General features: G+C 40.7%; 1 protein-coding gene across 1 annotated transcript in view; it reads right to left on the bottom strand.

The window, feature by feature from the left end:
- LOC147706071 (protein spire homolog 1-like) overlaps nt 1-20413 on the bottom strand; it is a 206141-nt gene that overhangs the window by 128272 nt on the left and 57456 nt on the right. The window contains exons 4-5 of the mRNA XM_086929021.1: nt 15429-15509; nt 13251-13313 (exon numbers count right to left, since the gene is read on the bottom strand). Coding sequence (XP_086785147.1) covers nt 13251-13313; nt 15429-15509 — 144 coding nt within the window. The remainder of the gene's footprint in view (nt 1-13250; nt 13314-15428; nt 15510-20413) is intronic.

Genomic DNA, 20413 nt, shown 5'->3' with positions numbered 1-20413 from the left:
CCGGCTGAGATACATACACTACAAACCACAAGCTGGGCTTGGGGGGAGTCTGCGCAGGTACCTAAAGCGGACCATCTGTATTCTCCACATTTACCGGTTCTGAATAATCCCTGGATAATCACCCATGACTGAAGTACCAACGTAACATGCACTCATTCATTGTCAGATACAAACCATAGGAGGTATGTTTAGAGATGGCCACTTGCGTACAGTGACAGGCTTAACAAATGATCGAAATATAACTACATTAAACCGCTTTCTTGTGCGCAGAACACGGATGTCACTAGTCGCCGCATTGCAGCCTGAGACAAGAGAAGCCCCCGGAGTTCCTCCCACTCAACAATCATTACTACATTGAATAGCGCACACCTGGTCTCCAGAATTTTCCACCAAGTGCAGGCACTCGAACCAATGATTGGTGGTGGGGCACATGCGGCCTGGGAGGTAGACCTGGCGCAGCCCACGACAGACAAGATGTGGGCCTATGGTTATGAGCAGACGTGCCTGGTGTCAAATAATTATAAACAAACTTTTACATTTTAAGTATGTGCATAGAATCTAAGTCACTCCCATTCTACTTGAAAAAATAGACCGCCCAAGGCCCGACAATGGTCAGGTGTGCGATGACACCTGCAGATTTCATTCACTTGGCCTGGAACTGCCCCGCTGTTCTGGTGGTCTGGGAGGCGGTATTTGGACATCTGGTCGAGACTGAGCACTCTCATACTCCCTTACTGGAACTGCTGGGGTATGTACTCCCTTTGAGCCTGGGGATTAGGCGCTTTACCACAATAGCATTATTGCTAGCCAAGAGGCAGGTTTCCCTAAACTGGGGAAGGGGGGGGGGGCAGTTGAACCACCGCTGGTGAGGTCCTGGTTGAGGTATTTAATGTATTGTGACGTTACTAATGATGTGTATGCGTCTTTGTTGCCGCACTTCCCGCCACAAAAAGATCTGGCAACTCATTGATTGAGCTCTACTTCATGGTGACAATTGTTGGGTTAGCCAGCTGCTCCTCTGGATCAGACTCAAATTCGCTTTATTGTAGGAGCCTGTATTGTTCTGATGTGGATTAGGATTAGGATTATACATGAAATTGTTTCTGTCAACGATTGGTGCACATGCTTCGCATTGTATGTGCAGTAAATTTTTGCATGCACTTTTGGAAAATTGCAACGAGGGTTTAGGAAGGCAATTGAATTGTTAAACATTAGAAATCGGTAAATTCAAACAAATATGAAGTTTGAGAGAGGCAGGATTATACCAAGATGACCACAGAAATCTGATATAGACCACCCTACCCCACGTTCTTAATCTTCAAAACCTGCCCCACCCCCCAACCCACCAAAGGTTATAAAATGTTCAGAGAATTCAACATTGCAAGTAGATTGCCTCTATGTTACTTGGAGTACAGGTAGTAGGATGAAAAGAAGGGCGATGGTGACTTGCTGAAAAATTTAAAACTTGGTACAGCCAATGGGAGCGGAGAGAGGGGGGGGGTCTGAGGTTCAAGACAATTCTTTACAGTTTGGGCTCTAGACCTCCTATCATTCATGGCCCTCTGTTTTACGTAACATGCACAGTTCCCTGTAAAAAAGACCTGAAAAGTCTTGCAGGAGTGGAAACAGAATCAAACGGCCCAGAGCCAGCCACCAAAGCAGGAATATTCACCCCTTAAGGGGAGGAGGATAGCAGAAGAAGAGACAGAAATATAATGCGCGTCCCATCTCATTAAAATGCCTTTTGCAACTTAAAATTTTTCTCTGGTTGAATGACAACCAACGTGAGGATTTTAATTCCTCCTCCGCACTAGGTCTTCCCCTCACCCCCTACATGTAACTTATGTATGCGCGAGACACTATTCATCTCTAGTGCACTGGCTATGCTTTTACAGGCAGGGCATTGCCAATACCTGCCACTCACAAATAATGGAATCTGAAATTGTACTTGCTTGGAATATAGTCACATACGGATGGACTTAATTAATAGGAAGAACAAACAACTTAAAAACATAATGGAGCCAACCAGGCATCTGGCCTGATGCCTTTCAGGTAGGCGAAAACTGACAGACTGGATCAATACATGGTATTTAAAAAAGCTTGTAAATGCCCCAGAGAGCGCAACTTGTGAAGTTCATATCAGAAGAGAAATGCACTGCCATATGTGATCAATTCACACCATAGAACATAATTAAGAAACACTAATTAAACTTTGCTACCAACTGCACAGATCATAAAGGGTAGCCTTCCTGGCCATGGCACCCTGCATTGTTTATTAACCTTCCATGAAGCAGTTCAGTCTATCAATGTGCTTTGCCATTTACACAACGCACAGGGTTCAAATCAATTCCTGAAGCTTGTGGTTTGCATAATTGGTCTTTTGTTGTAAGAAACGATAGTTTCTGAAATGTTAACAATGCTTCTTAAATTCTCACTTTAACAAAAGCCTTCACAGGGCCATCAATTATGCATCCACCTTACCTAATGCCTCAGCATGGCGTCCTGTCAGACAACCTTTAGGGACACCCCTACTCGTAGTGCACTTTATTATACTGTTGGGACTGGAATTGTGGGCGCAGGGTCCCCCACAACACTTGGACGGCAAAGAATTACCTCAAGAGATTGCCCATGGACCGATTAATATAGTTTGAAAAATTCAATCCCATGAGGCAACATGTCCCCAGAGGAAAGCACCTTTTATCACACAAAAATATCAGAAATACAGTCAATTAAGTAAAAGTGTCCAATCAATAACGATTCTAGATCAGAGGAATAAATCTAAGGGTTTAACTATAAAATAAAAAATACAGAATATTTGCCATGAAGACTCTTAGCCTAACAAAGAAGCCCCAAGTGGGCAGCACACTCAGAAGCATCCCTTGTCCGTTATATATGAAATCTTCTCATGGAAGATAAATCTGTAAATTCATCATGCTGAGAGCAAATCTATCATTTTATTAGCAAATCGGAACACCATTTTTATCAAGTCCTATTGACTTACCACCTAAGCACTAATCCCACTACATGAATATTGATTGATAGGGACAGAAGGTCCAGGCTGTTGACAATTTTTCGTACTTGGGGGTCACCTTCTCAAATAATAACATTTGGGCCAATGAACATAAGAATGTCCGGGCTAAGATGGTGAGGAGTGCTCATGGAATATTCACAATGGCTACGAAACTGGGAGACAGGCGGGTCCATGACATGCTTAAAATTTCAGTCCCGTTGTGTCGCGATTGCCCTGTACGGAGCGGGCATTTGGGGCCATGCCCCAGCAGGGTCTCTTCAGGTTGAGGAGAATGCATTCTTGAAGAGACTTTTGTGCCTGCCAAGCTCTGTTTCTAATGCTTTAGTGCACAATGAACTGGGTATTCACCATCTTGCCGACTTGATCCTCATTAGGCCACTGATGCTATGGCGTTCTATTTGGATAAAAGAAGAGACCTCATTGTGCAGAGCCATTATTTCCGATTGCCTCTTTGGACCATCACTTAAAGATCCCATGGTTAAAGTATATTGTGGATAATTTTCGTGAGATCTTTAACATTAACATCATTGCGGATCGATGTGGGGCTACTGAGCTGTCTAAAATCGAATTTAAGCACTGTTTTTTACAACAGCTTTCCACCAGGAGGCATCAAAATAGCTCTGAACTCTCATCCTGTGTTCTTTATTATGATTTAAATGAATTTGTGTGTTTCCAACCATATTTGTCACAAGTGACCTGGAAGGCACATCGGTTTGTGTTGACTAGACTGAGAACCGGAGTAGTCCACAACCTTGTTGCTTTCCCCTCTCAGCATTCACATCCCGCTGGCCCTTGTCAGTGTGACAATACCACCCCTCTATGCACTGTGCACTCTCTTTTGCTCTGTCAGTTGTACAAATACCTGCGGATTGCTTATTTGAAACCCCTGTTTGCTAAGTTTGGAGTCAGGACAATACGAGACTGCATGAGCCTGCTTTTTTTAACTTACATCACCCTGACGTTTGTTTTTATACGGCTACCTTTCTCCTTAAATCAATTAACGTAAGGAAAGGTATGCTTTTTTAACCTTTTTAAACTGCTGTATCTCATGCTTTTTACTGTTTTATACGGTTGTCTTTTTATGCTGTGCTTTTATGGACTTGTCTTTTGCTCCGAATAAAGCCTTATGAAATGAAATGATTCTGCCCACCCTATGGTAAGGTCATCCGGAAGTGGTAGAACAAAGTAAATACATGAACAGCAGCAGAATATAATGAGTGAATAGGGTACAGTAAGTGAATAGGGTACAGTAAGCGCACAGAAGGAAAGATTGCTTCGAGAACAAGCACAATGCTTGTGAAAATAAAATAAAAACAAGACTCATGACACTGCTTTACTGCGTGCTGCAGAAAATTAACATTGAAAGGTGCAGGAGCATAACATCCATTTTGGAAAACATGGCTGCCAGGTTTAAATTGAGGCCTAGTTAACAAGCGTCTGAAAAAACACTTTTACATGTTATAGGAAATTTGTTTCAATAGAATATAAAAGCACAATATTAGTGTGCACATGAGTAAGAGGATAAAACTAGGTACTGCACATTGTTACCAATGCACATGAATATAAAAGCACCAAAAATGTTCAACAGAAGGTCCTCCGCATGATGAACAAGTGGCCCACTCTATGCGAAGCTGGCATCTTGACTTTGTTCAACCTCAGTATCACGCTAAGCTAGCACATGTGCAGAGGCTTGGGCTGGTCCCTGATATAGCGAGGTACAGAATATATTATGTGACTGAGGGGTGATCAAAGTGTGCCTCATAGCAGGCACAGGACTACTGTCCATGCCCTACGCAGGTCATATGAAGGGGTGGTGGCAGCATAGAGTTTGGGAGTTTCGCAGCACACCTGAATGGCACTCGGCTGTTCAGGTGGGACCCCGATGATGAAGCATGTCACTAACTAGGTTGGTGAGTGAGGGGGTCTTCCTAAGGACGTCCCGTTTGGGGTTGTGAATAACGCACCTTGCCCTCCCTCTACAGAGGCTGGGACCTACTGATAGGGTTTAACTCCTTACTTTGCTGTTTAATTATTAATTAAGGGGACTGGGAGTCCCGACCCTACCTTCATTGGCTAACACCCTTTCTCTCCCATATTGTTTTTGAAAAAAAAGTTTGTTTTTCCACAGCTTTTTCTGTCAAGATAGCGCGGTCTACTGCCCCTTCGTGTACATTTCCGCTTTGTATGTGAAGACTCGGAACTGCGCCGAGTTTCCATGCACAAAGTATGTGTAAGCAGACTAGTTGCTTGATGTAGGAGTCGGAATGTGGGTAGATTAAACACTAGGATCTAGTTTACCATGGCACAATACGGACAATGGGATATAGCTTTTCCAGAGAGCGGAAGTGTATTGCCTGCATTCCTGAGGTGGAAGATCCAGACACTGAAGTGAGAGGATGAGAAAGGGCTGCCTTTAGAATTTCAATAAAGACCTAGTTGATTAGTTTTTCCTGAGAACTACTATCTGGTGGTTAGCTGTGAAGGGTGTAATTGGCAAGAGAAGGGATTTCAAGGGCTGTTTAGGGAGGTCCAGCATACATGCCCCATCAAACTCTAGTAACAATAGGTATGCAGTTCAAGGCGGATAAAAACAATCATGAGGTGGGAGGAAGGGGACCATGAGAGTAGAGCCAAGCTCCACTGGACCATAAAGTCAGAGAGCTGCCACTCTAATTGCTTTTAATAAGGTGGATAGCCAGCCTGAATAAAAGTCATATTTGGACTATCCAGCCTTTTCTTAATACCACTCATTTTCACCGCATCTACACCACCTAGACCCCTCATACCCACAGCACCATACGGCAAGGAACAAAAGAGCCCAGCTAAAGAGCCCCTTTACGGGTGCCCGGCGGGTATTGCAGCGCCGACCTGATGAGGAGCAGGTCCATATGAGGAAGCATGACACCTAGCTTGCTGGGTGTGTGAGGACTCTAGTTCCGACAAGGAGGATACCTTTCCTCCCACCTCTCGGTGGTTATATCCGCCTTGAGGAACTGCATACCTATTATAACTAGAGCTGTGAGGGGTGTGTCTGAGGATCAGCTAAAAAATCCTTTTTGAAATAGACACCAACCAAACTGGTTCACAAGCTTTAAACTGTAGATCTACATTCCATGTAACAAACAAAAAAAAGTGTATCAAAGTGTGGAACCGAACCCAGACCATTTTGTTCCACTTCAAAGTTCTTTTTGGCCAAGAGGGGAGGGGGGGGGAGGGGAGGGGGGGGGGGGTCAGTTCTTGCGAGGAGCTCCGTAAGAGTTTGCGTAGCGAAGAGTGGCTCAGCAAGGAGCTGCGCAAGAACTTGTGCACCACAATAATCCTTGTGCTGCTCTGCATCTCCGCTTCCCAACAACAAGGCCAATTGTTACTGCGGCTGCTAGAAAAGCCAATGAGGTGCTGCTTCATCAGCCTGGAGGTAGCAACTTCCAAAGATAAGGACACACGTGTAGCTGTCCTGGGGCCTGCGGCATAAGCCTGGATCTGCAAAGTCAAACACCTGCATGCATCGAACTGGAAACAGACTGCCAATGATCCTGCTGAGTAGGTTATTCAAGGACAGTCATGTCCGCAATTCCCAGTCACTCACTAGACATCGCTAGGGTTATTTATTATTATTTGTTAAGCGCAACGAATCATCCCCAAGGAGCATCTCTCTGCGCCCCAGTATCAAGCAATACCATGTCGAGTTGAATAACCAGGTTTTGTGGAGTTTTCAGAACTGAGTAACATTAGAGCAGGAACGAATGTAGAACCGCAGTTTGTTCCATTGATGGGGGGGGCCTGGTAGGAAAAGGACGAATAAGCAGTCTGGCTTTATTTATCTTCTTAGGGCACAGTAACAATTGATCGCTGGATCGGAGTTGTCGGGTGGGGATGTAAGGTTCTAATTTACTCTTTAGATAGACTGGTCCCTTCCACTGCAGTGTTTTAAAGACCATACATAGGAGATTAAACACCACTCGTTTTTTATGGGCAACCAGTAGAGAAGGCGGAGAAGGGGTTCAGATGGCGATCGTGGGGGAAGTGTTAGAGCAAGGCGAGCTGCCGTTTTTTGAACCACCTGGAGCCTTGAGAGAAGTCCTTCCCTTATCCCTACCAGTAGGAGTTACCATGGTCTAATCTGCTCACTATCAGTGCCTGAATTAGGGATTTTCTAGGCAAGAGAGCTATCCAGGGGAACACCTTAAGCATTTACATCAGGCCAAAACATGTCCCCGAGATGCTTTGCACCTGCTCATCCAAGGATAAGTTATCATCCAGTATGACCTAGATTTTTCACCGATTTTTCCGGAGCCTGTGAGGCTCCCAGTTGCGGAGGCCACCAATACACAGACCAGGTCTCATCTGCCTTTCCGAATGGGAGAATCTCTATTTTGTTTGTATTGAGCTGAAGAAAGTTTGCAGTCATCCATGCTGCCGTTTTCAACATATAGTTTTTAAATTTGCCCTTAGTGATGGAAGGGTCGGGATCAATCGAGAAAATTAATTGTGTCATCCGCATAAGAGATGGTCTCAAAGCCACATGATCGAATAAGCTTAGCCAGGGAAGAGTAAGACTAAGAATAGACCCCCTGAGGTACCCCTTTGTCGAGGAGGTTGCTACCACACTGGCCACCATGATGTATGAGCAGTTAAAATGAGGCTGCATTGGCATGAACCTAGAGACTGCACAATACATGCAAAAGTAAAGCCTGCTTTTATTAACCTAACATTTACCAATTCAAACTTTTATGCCTAAATGGCATAGAACAGAATAAGAGCTAACCTTGGATAGAGATTTCCCATGTGCCTTATATACGCCTATATTGGTTATTTTTGCCCAAGTTATCCAAGGAGGGTAAACTTCACTGAGACTGAAGAGAGCATCAAATAGGGCATCAGCATTTCATTGGACCTCCTAGGGAGATTGCAACTCTGTACCTAAACCACGCTGTGTGGGGTATTTCATCTCCTGGTTTGAATAAAGTACTCTTAAATAAGCCCTGGGCTCAATATAGTCTTACTTTGTTTGAATTAATTTCTGGGCACTTGCTCCCCACACATCTTCCCTGAAAACCTCTAGACTGATCACCCTTGCGATACTAAACGTCATGGAAGGAAAGGGTGAACTGGACATAGTTTGCAGATCCATAGTAAGATGAACCACAGGACGCCAGTGGGTAAAGAGCTCTGGTCCATCTTGCAGCGCCCTGAATTGGATCCACAAGTTTCCAGTTGAGGTGCTGAAAGTTGATGAATTGCTTAGTGTAACACCCCATATAATCTACGTGAAGTGAACATATCAGGATGGGAACAGCACAAACACGGCTAAGATTCCATGCAAAACTAGATTAAAGCCATTCAAAGAGCATCCTGGTTTTACATGGAATCCTAGCGCCAATGAAAATGGGGCAAACAATGAGCAAGTTGTGCAATCTCTATGCAGAGTGTCATTTTCACAAAAGGACACACATGGGACTTGCCAATTTGCATTGGTCTGAGCTTTGTACACAAAAAGAAGATGTGCATCAAGGATTTGCGCTTTTTAAAAAAAAAACTCAATTTTTTTTAAAAACCTTTGTTTTTAACTGTCGATTTTTATCAGGTTACACCTGCACTTTTATATTCGCAACTTTTAGCCACACAGAAAATTTGTTTTCATGCATCAAGGTTTCTTATGGGGGTTTATAGCTCAGGACACTATTGTGGGTTTGTAGGTTTAGGACATACATTTCTTTTGTCCGTTTTACTCGTGCTAGATTTATGTAACTTGTATAAACGGGGTATCTCACCTTTAACGGAGTTAATGCGTTTGCCTTTTCTGTTCATTAGTAGGATTATCTTTTAAAATCGAAGAAAGATAACTGATGGTGTACTTCAAGAATAAAACAGACAATATTCTTTATCTGTAAATTGTGCGTTTATCATGCAAGCAAAAAGCAAGGCATGCATTGTAAATATAGGGCTGCACAATATTTATGCTGCAGATTTCAGCAACGCATTGTGCAAATTATTTATAGAGGCATTATTCTTTGGAATAGCACATAGATCTACACTCTTTAGGACTCCATTTGTAGACTTGGCCACAGTTGTCAGTCGCTTCAAAATTTATGAAAGGATTGCGATGGCAAAAAAAAAAAGTGGACAAAAACAGTCGACTTTGCTGAAGAGTATTTTTTAGGTGTCAAATGTTGAAACTTGTGCATTAACCAATACTGCACTATGGCATACCCAGGAAAAAGTATTCAATCTCATTTTAACAGAAGTGCATTACTGGCAAAAACCAAAATTCTATATTTTAGGCACATACATATATATTACACACATACATTCTGTGAACAGTTAAAATGATTTTTAGGTCTTGGTCGACAGGGAGACAGTTACATATTCCTAAAAGGTATATATTTTCACTGAAAAATAAAATAGGTTTCAGGGACATTATAGTTAGTTGGACATTTCACTCGTACAAAACCTGAGAAATTCAGCCGTTATAGTTAGTTGAGCTAACTCGCACCCCAGCAATGCACTGCTGATGACATCACATTACATCACCTTGGCCTATATACATATATATATATATATATATATATATATAAAAAACATATTTAAACTTTAAAGAAACACACAGTCACTGGATGATGTCATCAGTGATGTCACTCACCATGTCATGAATGATATAATAGGTGACATCAGCAGTGCATTGCGGGTGCGCGAGTTAGTTAGCTCAACTAACTAGAACGGACGAATTGCTCAGGGGGCCTGGGTATAGTTTCTTCGTGGGGCTCATACCTCTGTTGAAGAGAATCATTGTACTCCTTCCATCTCCAATACTATTTGGAGGTCTTTAGATAAGTATATGAAATTGTCCTCTCAATGGTTGGTAGCCCAATATCCTTTTGTCTCTACTTCTTAATTTATTTATTTATTCCCACTGCAGCAGGTGCCCCCATTCCTTATTCATCATTTATCCATTTCCTTATCTTATCAGTTATCCATCAATATATTTATCTATATTTTGTCCCCTCTCGCTCTCCTCCCGCTTTACCCCATCTTCCTTCTTTCTCTCTCATCTTTCTCTCTTCTGATATCTTTTGGATTATGTGCAATACAACAAAAAAAATGTATTATTCTGATAGGAAATATTTTTTATATTGTATACTTTGATTTAGTATCATTTGTGATTAAGTTATTCTTCTGACATGGATGCTATACTAAAGTCTATATTCTTCTAAAAAATGTAATTACTTAATAATCACTTTGCCCTGATGTATTGCATTTTATTATAACTGTATGAATTTTCACTTTTTAAAATAATAAAGTTATTGAAACAGTACATGTAGTTAAGAACCATTCTATAAGAACCATTCTAGTAGTGAAGAACCATTCTACTAGTGAAGATACAATCCGGTAAATAAATAGTGGCAGGAAAAACCATGCAGCACAGTTTAATAATCTTGTTGAAAATAGAGGCAAGGAAAGGTAGAAGTGCTAGCAGTGTGGTAAGGGTAACAACCATTTGGCCAATAGTCCAATTTCCCCTGCAAAGTCAAGTATATGTAGGCAGTGCAGCAAAAAGGGTAATTTTGCACAGGTTTGTAGAAATGGAGAGAGATAGAAAACAAGCAAATTTATGTCATGGAGGAGACTGATGTAGGTGCTAACAGTTCTGTTTTCCGGGTCAAGTCATATGATCGAGGATTTCAATGACTATCCGGTTTGTAAAATTCAGCTAGATAAGGCAAAGGTGACAGTATTTGCCGACTCATGCTCACCATCTATCTTTATTGATCGTAAATCAATTGAAGAGAATTTGGGAAATAAGGGTTATGTTCTTAAATGTGCAGATATCAAATCTGGTAGTTATAATCAACATGGTATACCATTGTTGGGTATATTAGAAATGCCATCTCTTAAAGACCGCTTCACTGTAGGCAAGAATTAGGTTGCTGAGATGAGGGGGGTGGGAATTTTCATGGCTGGAAGTATCAAAAAGATTTAGGCATTAAATTAGATCAGAATAGTGCTGAACTGGTCATGGCCATTCAAAATATGGACATATGGTTCCAGAAAATACCCCAGTGGTATTTACTGAAAAACTTGGACATTTATGAAAATTTCAACACAAAATTGTACTAACAAAATAACAGTTCCTATTGTACAGAAAGTAAAACATATTCCTAATCTTGTGTGAGCCAATGGAGGACGAATTGAACAGGTTAATGTGTCAGAGTAAACGTGCATATTGAAAGCGCACTATGGCATGCTCCTGTTGTAGCTCAGAACTCTGGAGGCAGAGGCATAAGCTTGTGAAGATTTAAGGGATTTAAACATTTGGGTGGACAGATTTTCGGTTACAAAAATTAATGAAATGATCAGAATTAGCGTTTAGAGTTATTTTAGAGTAATAGAACTTTCCTTGGCCTATCATGAAATTCAGCTCCACCCGGTTTCAAAATCTCTCATTTAGCATACCATTTGGTGCATTCCAGTTCCGCAGGATGTCATTAGGTCTGGCAAATGTGGCAGCCGTCTTCCAAAGGGTTATGAACCAATTGTTGAATGATGCAAGGAACATCCTTTACTTTCAGGACGGCATGTTTATATATGACAATTCTGTAGAAAATCTCAATACTACATTGGTCATAGTGCTCATCATTCTAAAGAACGCAGGTTTCACCATCATGGTTGAGAAATGCAGATTGTGTGCAGTTGGTCAGTTATTTGGGTCATAACATCTCCAAAGATGGAATCAAACCAAAAATTGATTTAGTAGTTGTGGTCAGGGAAGCACCTCCACCCACTAAAAGAACTCAAAACCTTTATGTGTTTAGTGGAGCACATTGTAAAATTTGTTTAGAATTTCGCTGATCAGGCTGTACCTATGAGACATAAAACAATGAGCAACCCAATATACACCCTTGAGGGTTTGGGCAAAGGGATGAAAGGGTAAAGATACCTTCAAGGGATTTTGATTGTAGAATTTAAATGATTTTAATGATTTAATCTAAGACCCACATAAATGATAGTCAGGAAATAATTCAACAATTTTTAGTTAGTGAATCAATTTTGATTTAGTCACACAGTGATCCAAATGTAGAAAACAGAAAAACACGGGTGTATGTAAAAAAATATATTTTATATGTATTCTTAGTCATATATAGGGTACTGAAAGGTATATCAACAGAAATACAAGAAGTGCATATATCAGAAATCAAACAACTTCATTGTAAACGTTATAAACGCTATCCTTCCATATACAGAATTGATGGTTAAATTCCAAGAAGAAAGAGCGTAGGTCGACGTTTCGGTCTCTATAAATAAATTACCGAGACCATCTTCAGGACAGGATCGCACTACCAATAGCACCCACAAATTTGAGGCAAGTAGCGAAACACACACATATACCGCCCCCGGTATGTTCCCCTTCCGTTCTAGGCATAGGACATTCCATCTTGAGTGTCTGACAGTTTAAGGGATTTCAGCTGAGGTATTGATGTGGCTTGAAGCTTTGTAACATTCGTCTTGAATGAACATCTTTACTTCTACTACCATTAGTTTTATACTTTCATCAAGTTGTTTACCACGTCTCTCGAACACACACAAGCAGCGACTTAACACAAAACAAGCAACGACAGGCAAAACTGCTCAGACGTTAATGCTTGGAAACACTGGCATGCACAAATGCAATTTCAATTCATTAGCACAATAAAGCCAGACCTATATTTGTATTTGTATTTGTATGTCGATTTGTAGAGCGCAATTGCTGCCCGGGGGCGTCCAAGCGCTAAGAAACCAACAGAACAAGAGGAGGTAGCCCGGCGTTATTGGGCAGCATTGAAGAGGAATGTTTTTAGCTGTTTCCTGAATGAGGTGAGATTGGGATATTTCCTTAGGTGGAGGGGTAGGGTGTTGTACTTGGAAGCGTTGTAGGTGAAAGTCATTGGCACTCCACATACTTTTCAGTGGCAGATGAGATCTCTAGCCCCAAGCCGCCTCCACATAGAGTGTAAAAAAAAAAATAATCTGTGGCATATGCACTCCAACATTATGCCACAAAGATTTTAACAAATGAAAAAACAAGGACATTTTAACAAATGAAGACTTTTTTTTTTTTTAACTGTTTGCATCAATAAAATGAAACCCTTCAACTCGCCCCCTCCCCCTCTGGGAAATATCTTGCCTTGAATATAACTGAAGGCAGCCTTTGGCATTATGACAACTGAATGAAATGAAAGCTTACCCAGTTGTTCAGAGTCCTAGGAGACTCAACTTCCAGCTTTGCCAGGTACGTTTTTCTTGGACACTGTTGAAGACAATACTGTAAATAAAGCTTATTCACAACTGTGTACAAGGACCAAGTCGCACAACTACCAACTCAGCAGAGTTTTTTTCTCCATATACTAGCTCCTTTATGAAGGAGTACGGCTTCTCACAGGTTTGTGAAATATCCCCTCCCCAAGTGTGCTTGACTACAATAGGAATCTTAAATGTAGCTAGATCCATGTACATTGGCTAGCACAGAAAATCACAGAAGATCTACTAACAATTGCTGCTTTTCCGCGCAGGTGTGAAATTAGGCACCCACAACTTGCAGACCATATGGTATTTCCCAAGAGTCAGGAAACCACAACAATTCGATATATTAGAAAGAAGAGGTTTAGGAATTCGTACATTTTTTCATTGCTTTTAAAACATTGTCCAAAACACTTTACATATTAAATCTCGTTTTTTAAAAGTGGTAAAGTAGAACATTAAAAACATGTTGAAAGTTCAGCAAATCATTTGTCTTTAGTACACTTACTTTGGCATATATACTTATCTTCATGGAATGGAGTCCCTGAAAATCATGGTCAAGTTGAGTAAACCCCACCTCTGCAAGTGGTTATTCATTACATGAGAGCCTGGAGTTTGAATTTTAACTGTATATTTTAGACCCTTTTTCCTTCTGGATAGTGGGGCTCATGGCAGGATAATTCATAAAACTCAATGGCCAAGAGTTACAATATATAAAAAACATTAACTCAAAATCCTCTCACTTAAATCAATTAACCACCATTTAGGACATTGCATTCCTTATACATCTGAATACTTTACCAAAACCCAAATCTGACAGCACTAAATCTAGACAAGACCAACTAATCCAGCCAGTTACCTTCTGTGCATCGCTTCTCACCATGGCTTAGGGATCAATACATTTCTTATTTAAATCCACTAGTTGTATAAATTCTCTAATATCATAAATGCAACATGTGCAGTAAAAAGGAAGATTGTGACTCACCTGTAATTTCTACCATAAAATGCTTCATGAATAGCGTTAACATTTCAATCCACTTCCATAAGCCTATAGCTCTGTAGTTCAGACCGCTGGTGACATCCTATCTTGTTGAACCAATCTATTTTACAATAGGTAACTGATGTGAAGTCAACAAATTCTTCTAGGAGCACTTTAATATTCGTGGCTGATGCCAATATTTGCCAAAATGGTGTGTTTGTGGTTCCTTAGTCAGGATGGTTATGGTGCCGAGTGTGTAAACATCTCTAGGAAAGCAGTTTACTACTCCAGCCATCTAGGAAGGCCTTTGTTGTCCATGCAGGTCACTCTCCCAAGCAATAATGCAATATTAAAAAAATTGTGAATAAAAGGTAAATGCTGCTCTATCACAGCAATGGGCATAACAGACAAATAGATTCCCTAATTTCACACCCTCCCACCTCAGGATATAAATAAAAAAAGCAATAATGTGTAAGTACTGTCTACTTAGGTGGGTGTTTAGGAGATGCACTATGTTGTACACAAAGTGCTATGGGGAGGGGAAGTGGAGGGCAATATTAATTGAATTCATTGTGTATGAAAGTCCCAAATGAGAAAGTGGAAACCTTTCTTCATCCACCGGGACTGAAAGCAGACAACCCGGGGCACGGCCCTGCAACTTAACTCTACCAGACAAAGTAAACCTCAGGAGTTCTTGTTGAGGCAATTAGAACCAAATGTCCACCAGGGGTCTCAAGACTGATCTCTCTAAAAGGGTACATAAGCCACGAGGTATTGACCAAATAACTCAGTAAAACTATCCTGAATCTTGGAAGCCACGAAAAATCCCCAGCGATTAGCCTGGCGTGTTCCTAGCTACAACATGCTTATCCAACATTTCAGTGGAACCTTGAGGTGATGGTGTGTGGACTGTGTACACTGTGAAGCTCTACTACAACTGTCTGAGGTTTGGCAAAATATTTAGGAATGTATGTAGACATCTCTGGTTTAGTAAAGATAAAAAACACCAAAGAAAAGTCAGAAGACGGACTAGTGCATAACATGCTATTTAGCCTATGCGATCTTTGGGGTGCTTTAGTGATACAAGATGCCAGCAAATACAAATAACAGTCCTTTGCAATTTAGCTGTACATTACAGATACTTGCCTGCTTGGTAAATTCTACTTGGCACACATCTTTGTAGTAAATTTCTGCTTCCAAAGGGTTAACCAAGCGGTTTTTGCAGACCTGAAAGAAATAAACCAAACACAATCATAATTTTCTACATCAAGTTACGAGTAAAGTGTAGACGTCTGTGAATGCAGGCATGTCAAACAAACATTAGATACCTTCCTCACTCAACACCTATAAAAGAAGCATGCCAATGCTGCTATATTTGGCTTTAACATGCGGTACCAGCGCTCTTAAAGGAATGTCGCTCACCCTGCACCAGACAGACAGTGCTTTACCACTGGTGTTACTGGAATAGGAGTGAGAACCAAGGAAAAAGCATCAACCTGTTCTGGTGCGATGGAATATGGGCAAAACCAAGAGTGCATGAAAAGGAGTAAAGCATGTGAGCAGGCATATAGGGCTAAAGCAGAGAACTGAGTGAGACACTCAAGACAAGTACCACGTAACAGCAAGTGCCTTGTACAACATGTAAAGAGCCTTTATGTACCTTAAAAAAAAAAAAAAAAGTATATGCACTTGTAACCTGTGGAGAAGAACAGCAGGCATTCATCGCAATGGTACATTAAAAGAGGGGACAGCTGCATTTTGCATAATAGGAGCACTTTGAGATATTAAGTGAAGCTAAGCAAGACTACATTCCAAGAAGCGAAAAAGGATGCGATAGCTGCCTAGATCAATCTTAGTTCTTCATCTGAAGCAAGGAAAAGGTTTCCTTAAATTCTTCAAAAAGGATTAACATGTACCAGCGATCTTGTAAACATGCAGGCAGAAGTTAGGATCATCTCCCATCTCCCTCACTAACACCAAAATATTTGGTCAGAGTAGCATGGGCTGAGTTGGAGTGGCGACAACAGCCAAGGAATACCAACCAGAGGTTCAGGTTTAAGGAGGATTGGTACCTCCATTTTATATAAGCCAACTTCAAAAAGAATACTGATCAAACATGTGACTGAAGCAAGACCTTCCCGAAGATCCGGGGGGGGGGGGTGAGGGTTGAGGGGTTGCGGAGAACCACTTTCTTTATCAGGAATTTGATATCAATAGAAATATGTTAAAAGAACAATTAAAAGCTACTGATTGGGTTAAATAAACAACTCCACAAAGTTCCCAATAATCTTAAGTATGGCAATGTCCAGAGATTTTACATAAAAAAAGTGTTAATTTACACGTAACTTAAAAAAAGACACGTGTACACAATGAAAACTAGAATGTCAAACCACTTCTTATTGCATTTGCCAGGGTATCATCGTATAATATCATGTTCTGCTGCCGTGTAAAAGCCCTTCTTGTTGTATTTATCAGACAGCTCGCAATACAAAGTTTCTTCGTATTTTTGGGAAATCCAATTAACGAAGTCCCATAGCAGTTAGATACTTCTAGCCCCAATTGTTTAGATAGAGTTCTTTGTCCTCTGGTGTTGTGGGGCTTCTGTACCTCAGATTGGGAACAAAATGCCCCTTTTAACAATTATCTTCAAGGGTAGATAGGCAGAGTAGTCCAGGTCAGGGCCGCAAGATGCTATGTCCTAGAAACTCAAAGCACAGCAACGCACAACAATAACTCAATGCCTTTTCTTTAAAATTGAAAAGTTCTTTAAAAAAAAAGGCACACAACTAAAATCTACAATCAAAATAAAAATATACAACAGAAAGAAAAAAATTACTACACCAAACACCAATAATATAAAATAACAGAAAAAAAAACACCAATAATATAAAACAAAAAAACACCAACAATAACAAAAACCACAAGATAAAAACAATATGACTTAGAAACAAAAAAAACAATCAGATGCAATTACAAATTAGAAACCCCCCCCTCCCCCCAGAGGCTTTTTCGGATTAAACTAGGTTTGTATCTAAGCATGGGCGGAAAATCCGTTCCGCTCGCGAATTTAGCAGATTTTCGGTAAATTCGCAATCCGCGAACGCTCGCGAATTTACCAAAAATCTGCAAATTCTTGGTGATACAATTTTGCGGCGTGCGGTGTAAGTTTGCAATTGCGAACATGTAGGTGCGGCGGGCAGCAACAATCTCGCACTCGCGAAATTACAAAAATTGCAATTCTGCACAAGAAATCCACTAGCAAGCAGCAGAGACCTTCCGAAAATGATGATTTTTATCAGAATAACTCCTCAAGTTGACATTTGCCTGCACTTTTTTGGATTTGAGGCCTTTTGACTTTCTTTGGATCACTTTTGGATTAGAAATCAACTTTCACAAGTAAGCTTGTTTGGAGCATTACAGTTGCTGTAATGCTGTTCTGCAGAAAAACGAGTTTTGCAAAAGTGAAAGCATTCAGCAGGTGCAAAAGTTCAAACTCATCATTAGTAACAATTCCCTGTAGTGCTTCCTGACTGGGGCCCCTCCAGAGTTCAGTTGCTAGTTGCAACAATTGTATGACCCTGCTCTGACCCTCACAGCAGGCTCATAGAATAGCTACAAGTAGGCCACAAAGGTCCTGGAAAACAAATTGCACTGCAACAGAAAGCAAATTACAGATAAGGAAGCAGGTGCCAGACTGGAATTTTAAAACAGTGACACATTAATAAATCAACCCCAAATTAATTCATGTCAGTTGAAGCAGGGCAGGTGTGCTTGCTTTTTCCCCCCATAATCTACAGTGATGATGAACCAGAGGGTGGCATTGATGTACCAGAGGGTGGCATGGGTGAAACAGAGGGTGGCATGGGTGAAACAGAGGGTGCTGGGAACCTGTGATGATGAACCAGACATAGAAACAACATAATCGCGACCGTTGCGAGCAGACATGTAAGTTCGCATTGGCGAACTTGTACAAAACCCTCGCGAACTGGCAGAAATCCTTGCGAACACAAAAAAAAATCCGCAAGTTCGCGAGAATTCGTGGATTTTGCGGATTGCGAGTTCGCAAAATTCACGAACGCCAGATTCGCAAAATTCGCTCATGCTTATTTGTATCACATATACTAAAATAAATATCACAATGAGGGCAAATACCCAGTGAATATGTGTGTATCTGCAGGCTATAATCAGAAAAAGGCACTAGCCCAAAATGGGTCTATTCGAAAACGCAAGGCTTTTTGAAGTCCAAAAGATTACATCTACTGACTTAAGTCATTCATAGTGTTAAATGAGAAGACTACTGCATTTGTAACCAAATTAAAAAATGTATTTAAAAAATCCCCCCCCCCCCCCCAAAAAAAGACAATACAGCAAGCTTATTGGCTTGAACGTGAACATAAATAGGACCATGACAACTCCGATAAAGAGATCTATCAAGCATTTTAGGGAGACCCAATTTATACATTGAAATGAACATTAACACTACTGCTGAACAGACAAAACGTAAACTGAGTGAACATAAAAGGTGAGATCTGCATTAAATTGTCAATTCTGACAAATGTAATGGGAAGCAATGTAAAACCCATATCAGATTTGTCAAAATATTTAAAAGGTAAAGCCTCTGCATATGGTGTTTGCCATGGAGATGACAAAACAAAATTTCACCCTACACTAGTATTTGGCAACAAATTTACAACGTAAAACCCTTCCCATTGCATCTAGTGCACTATGTAGAGTTATCTAATATGGTTTTAGGCAAGCAGTTCTATACAAAACTGCTTCTAACAATATTTGCTAGAGATTTCATAATGTGAAATCCTTTACATTGCCGTAACACAAAATGGCGGGACCCTGCAAAATGGGAATGGGGGACCCCTACCGCCAATATATCAGGTATCCATAGACTTTAGAGTGAACTTGGACACCCTGAAGTGTGGTTTCTTTGCAGCACAGGGGCATGTATTACGCCACTGATCCCCCCTTTGTACCTTATTGGTCACAGGGTTACACCATACAAAACCCCTTTCTATTGTATTTGATCCGACATCTGCTTCAAGGATTTCCTCAATGGTTATGAGCAATGGAACTAGGTCTTCGGCAGACTAAGAATAATATCTTTAATTAAATACTTGTAGAGAATATAAACATGTGCTCGGAGCGCCAGCAGCTCTTAGTCCTACTTCTTATAGCTCTTTCTAGATATCGCTCTGTGGGAATCTAGGTTAGAAAATATTTGTCTACAGGCAGCGGTGGAGGAACAGTTTTCAGAGTGGGGGTGCTTGTATCAGATGTATGAAGATATAGGGACGGGTAGGAAAAAAAAAAGTGTGATGTAAAGAACAAGTGTCGCAATGAGTTACACCAATTCAGCAGGAGAGCGTAAGAGTGAGGTATGTAGACGGTGAACTTTGGAGCTCAGTCACAAAGACAGCACATTTTTCCATTGAAATGGGAACTAAATTTGCATAGACATGCACTTTTACTTCTAAAATTACATGGGGCACAAACTATAATCTTTGGAATTCTTTTCAGTAAATATTTATATTTTGCACATCATAAAGTACAATGTCTGGATTGGTTTTGATCCTATTAAAACTTATATTTCAAATTACAGAAAAAGTGCTCAGTGTGCTTTACTAACTTCTGATACATTTTGAAATATTTAGACAGTTATTTTACTGGGATGTTCAATGTTGTGCATTAGTAAAACATTGGCCAGTCCATCCTTTCACATTCCTTGTACTTCAGCAAGATTGTCCAATAGTTCACTTAATTTTTTTCCTGTGAATGCAAAGTTGGAGGATGTTGTAAACAGCAATCTCCATGCTAAAAGAATAGGGAGCAATTGGTCAGAAGACGTAGCCTAATATTCGATATCTATCTGAATGCACAGCCAATGAGACCGTAAAAATTAAATTTAAAAATGCATCTTTATTACTCACTGTTGAGGGATTCTTAGGAATCACAGAACTATGCTTGGAAGCATGGAACTTTCGTAGGCAGGGACTGAATCACACTACCAACTTAGTGCCAGGAACATGGGTCCGACCAGCTAGTGTCTCACTTGCCCTCCTACTCACTCAGATAAACAAGCAATTAGACACCCCAGAACACAACTCTTCCGACCCTCTTAG

The sequence above is a fragment of the Lissotriton vulgaris genome, chromosome 7, assembly GCF_964263255.1.
Source record: "Lissotriton vulgaris chromosome 7, aLisVul1.2, whole genome shotgun sequence".
In the NCBI taxonomy this organism is placed as follows: Eukaryota; Metazoa; Chordata; class Amphibia; order Caudata; family Salamandridae; genus Lissotriton; species Lissotriton vulgaris.
Note: the sequence above shows the minus strand (reverse complement) of the source record. Positions and strands in the feature narration are given on the sequence as shown.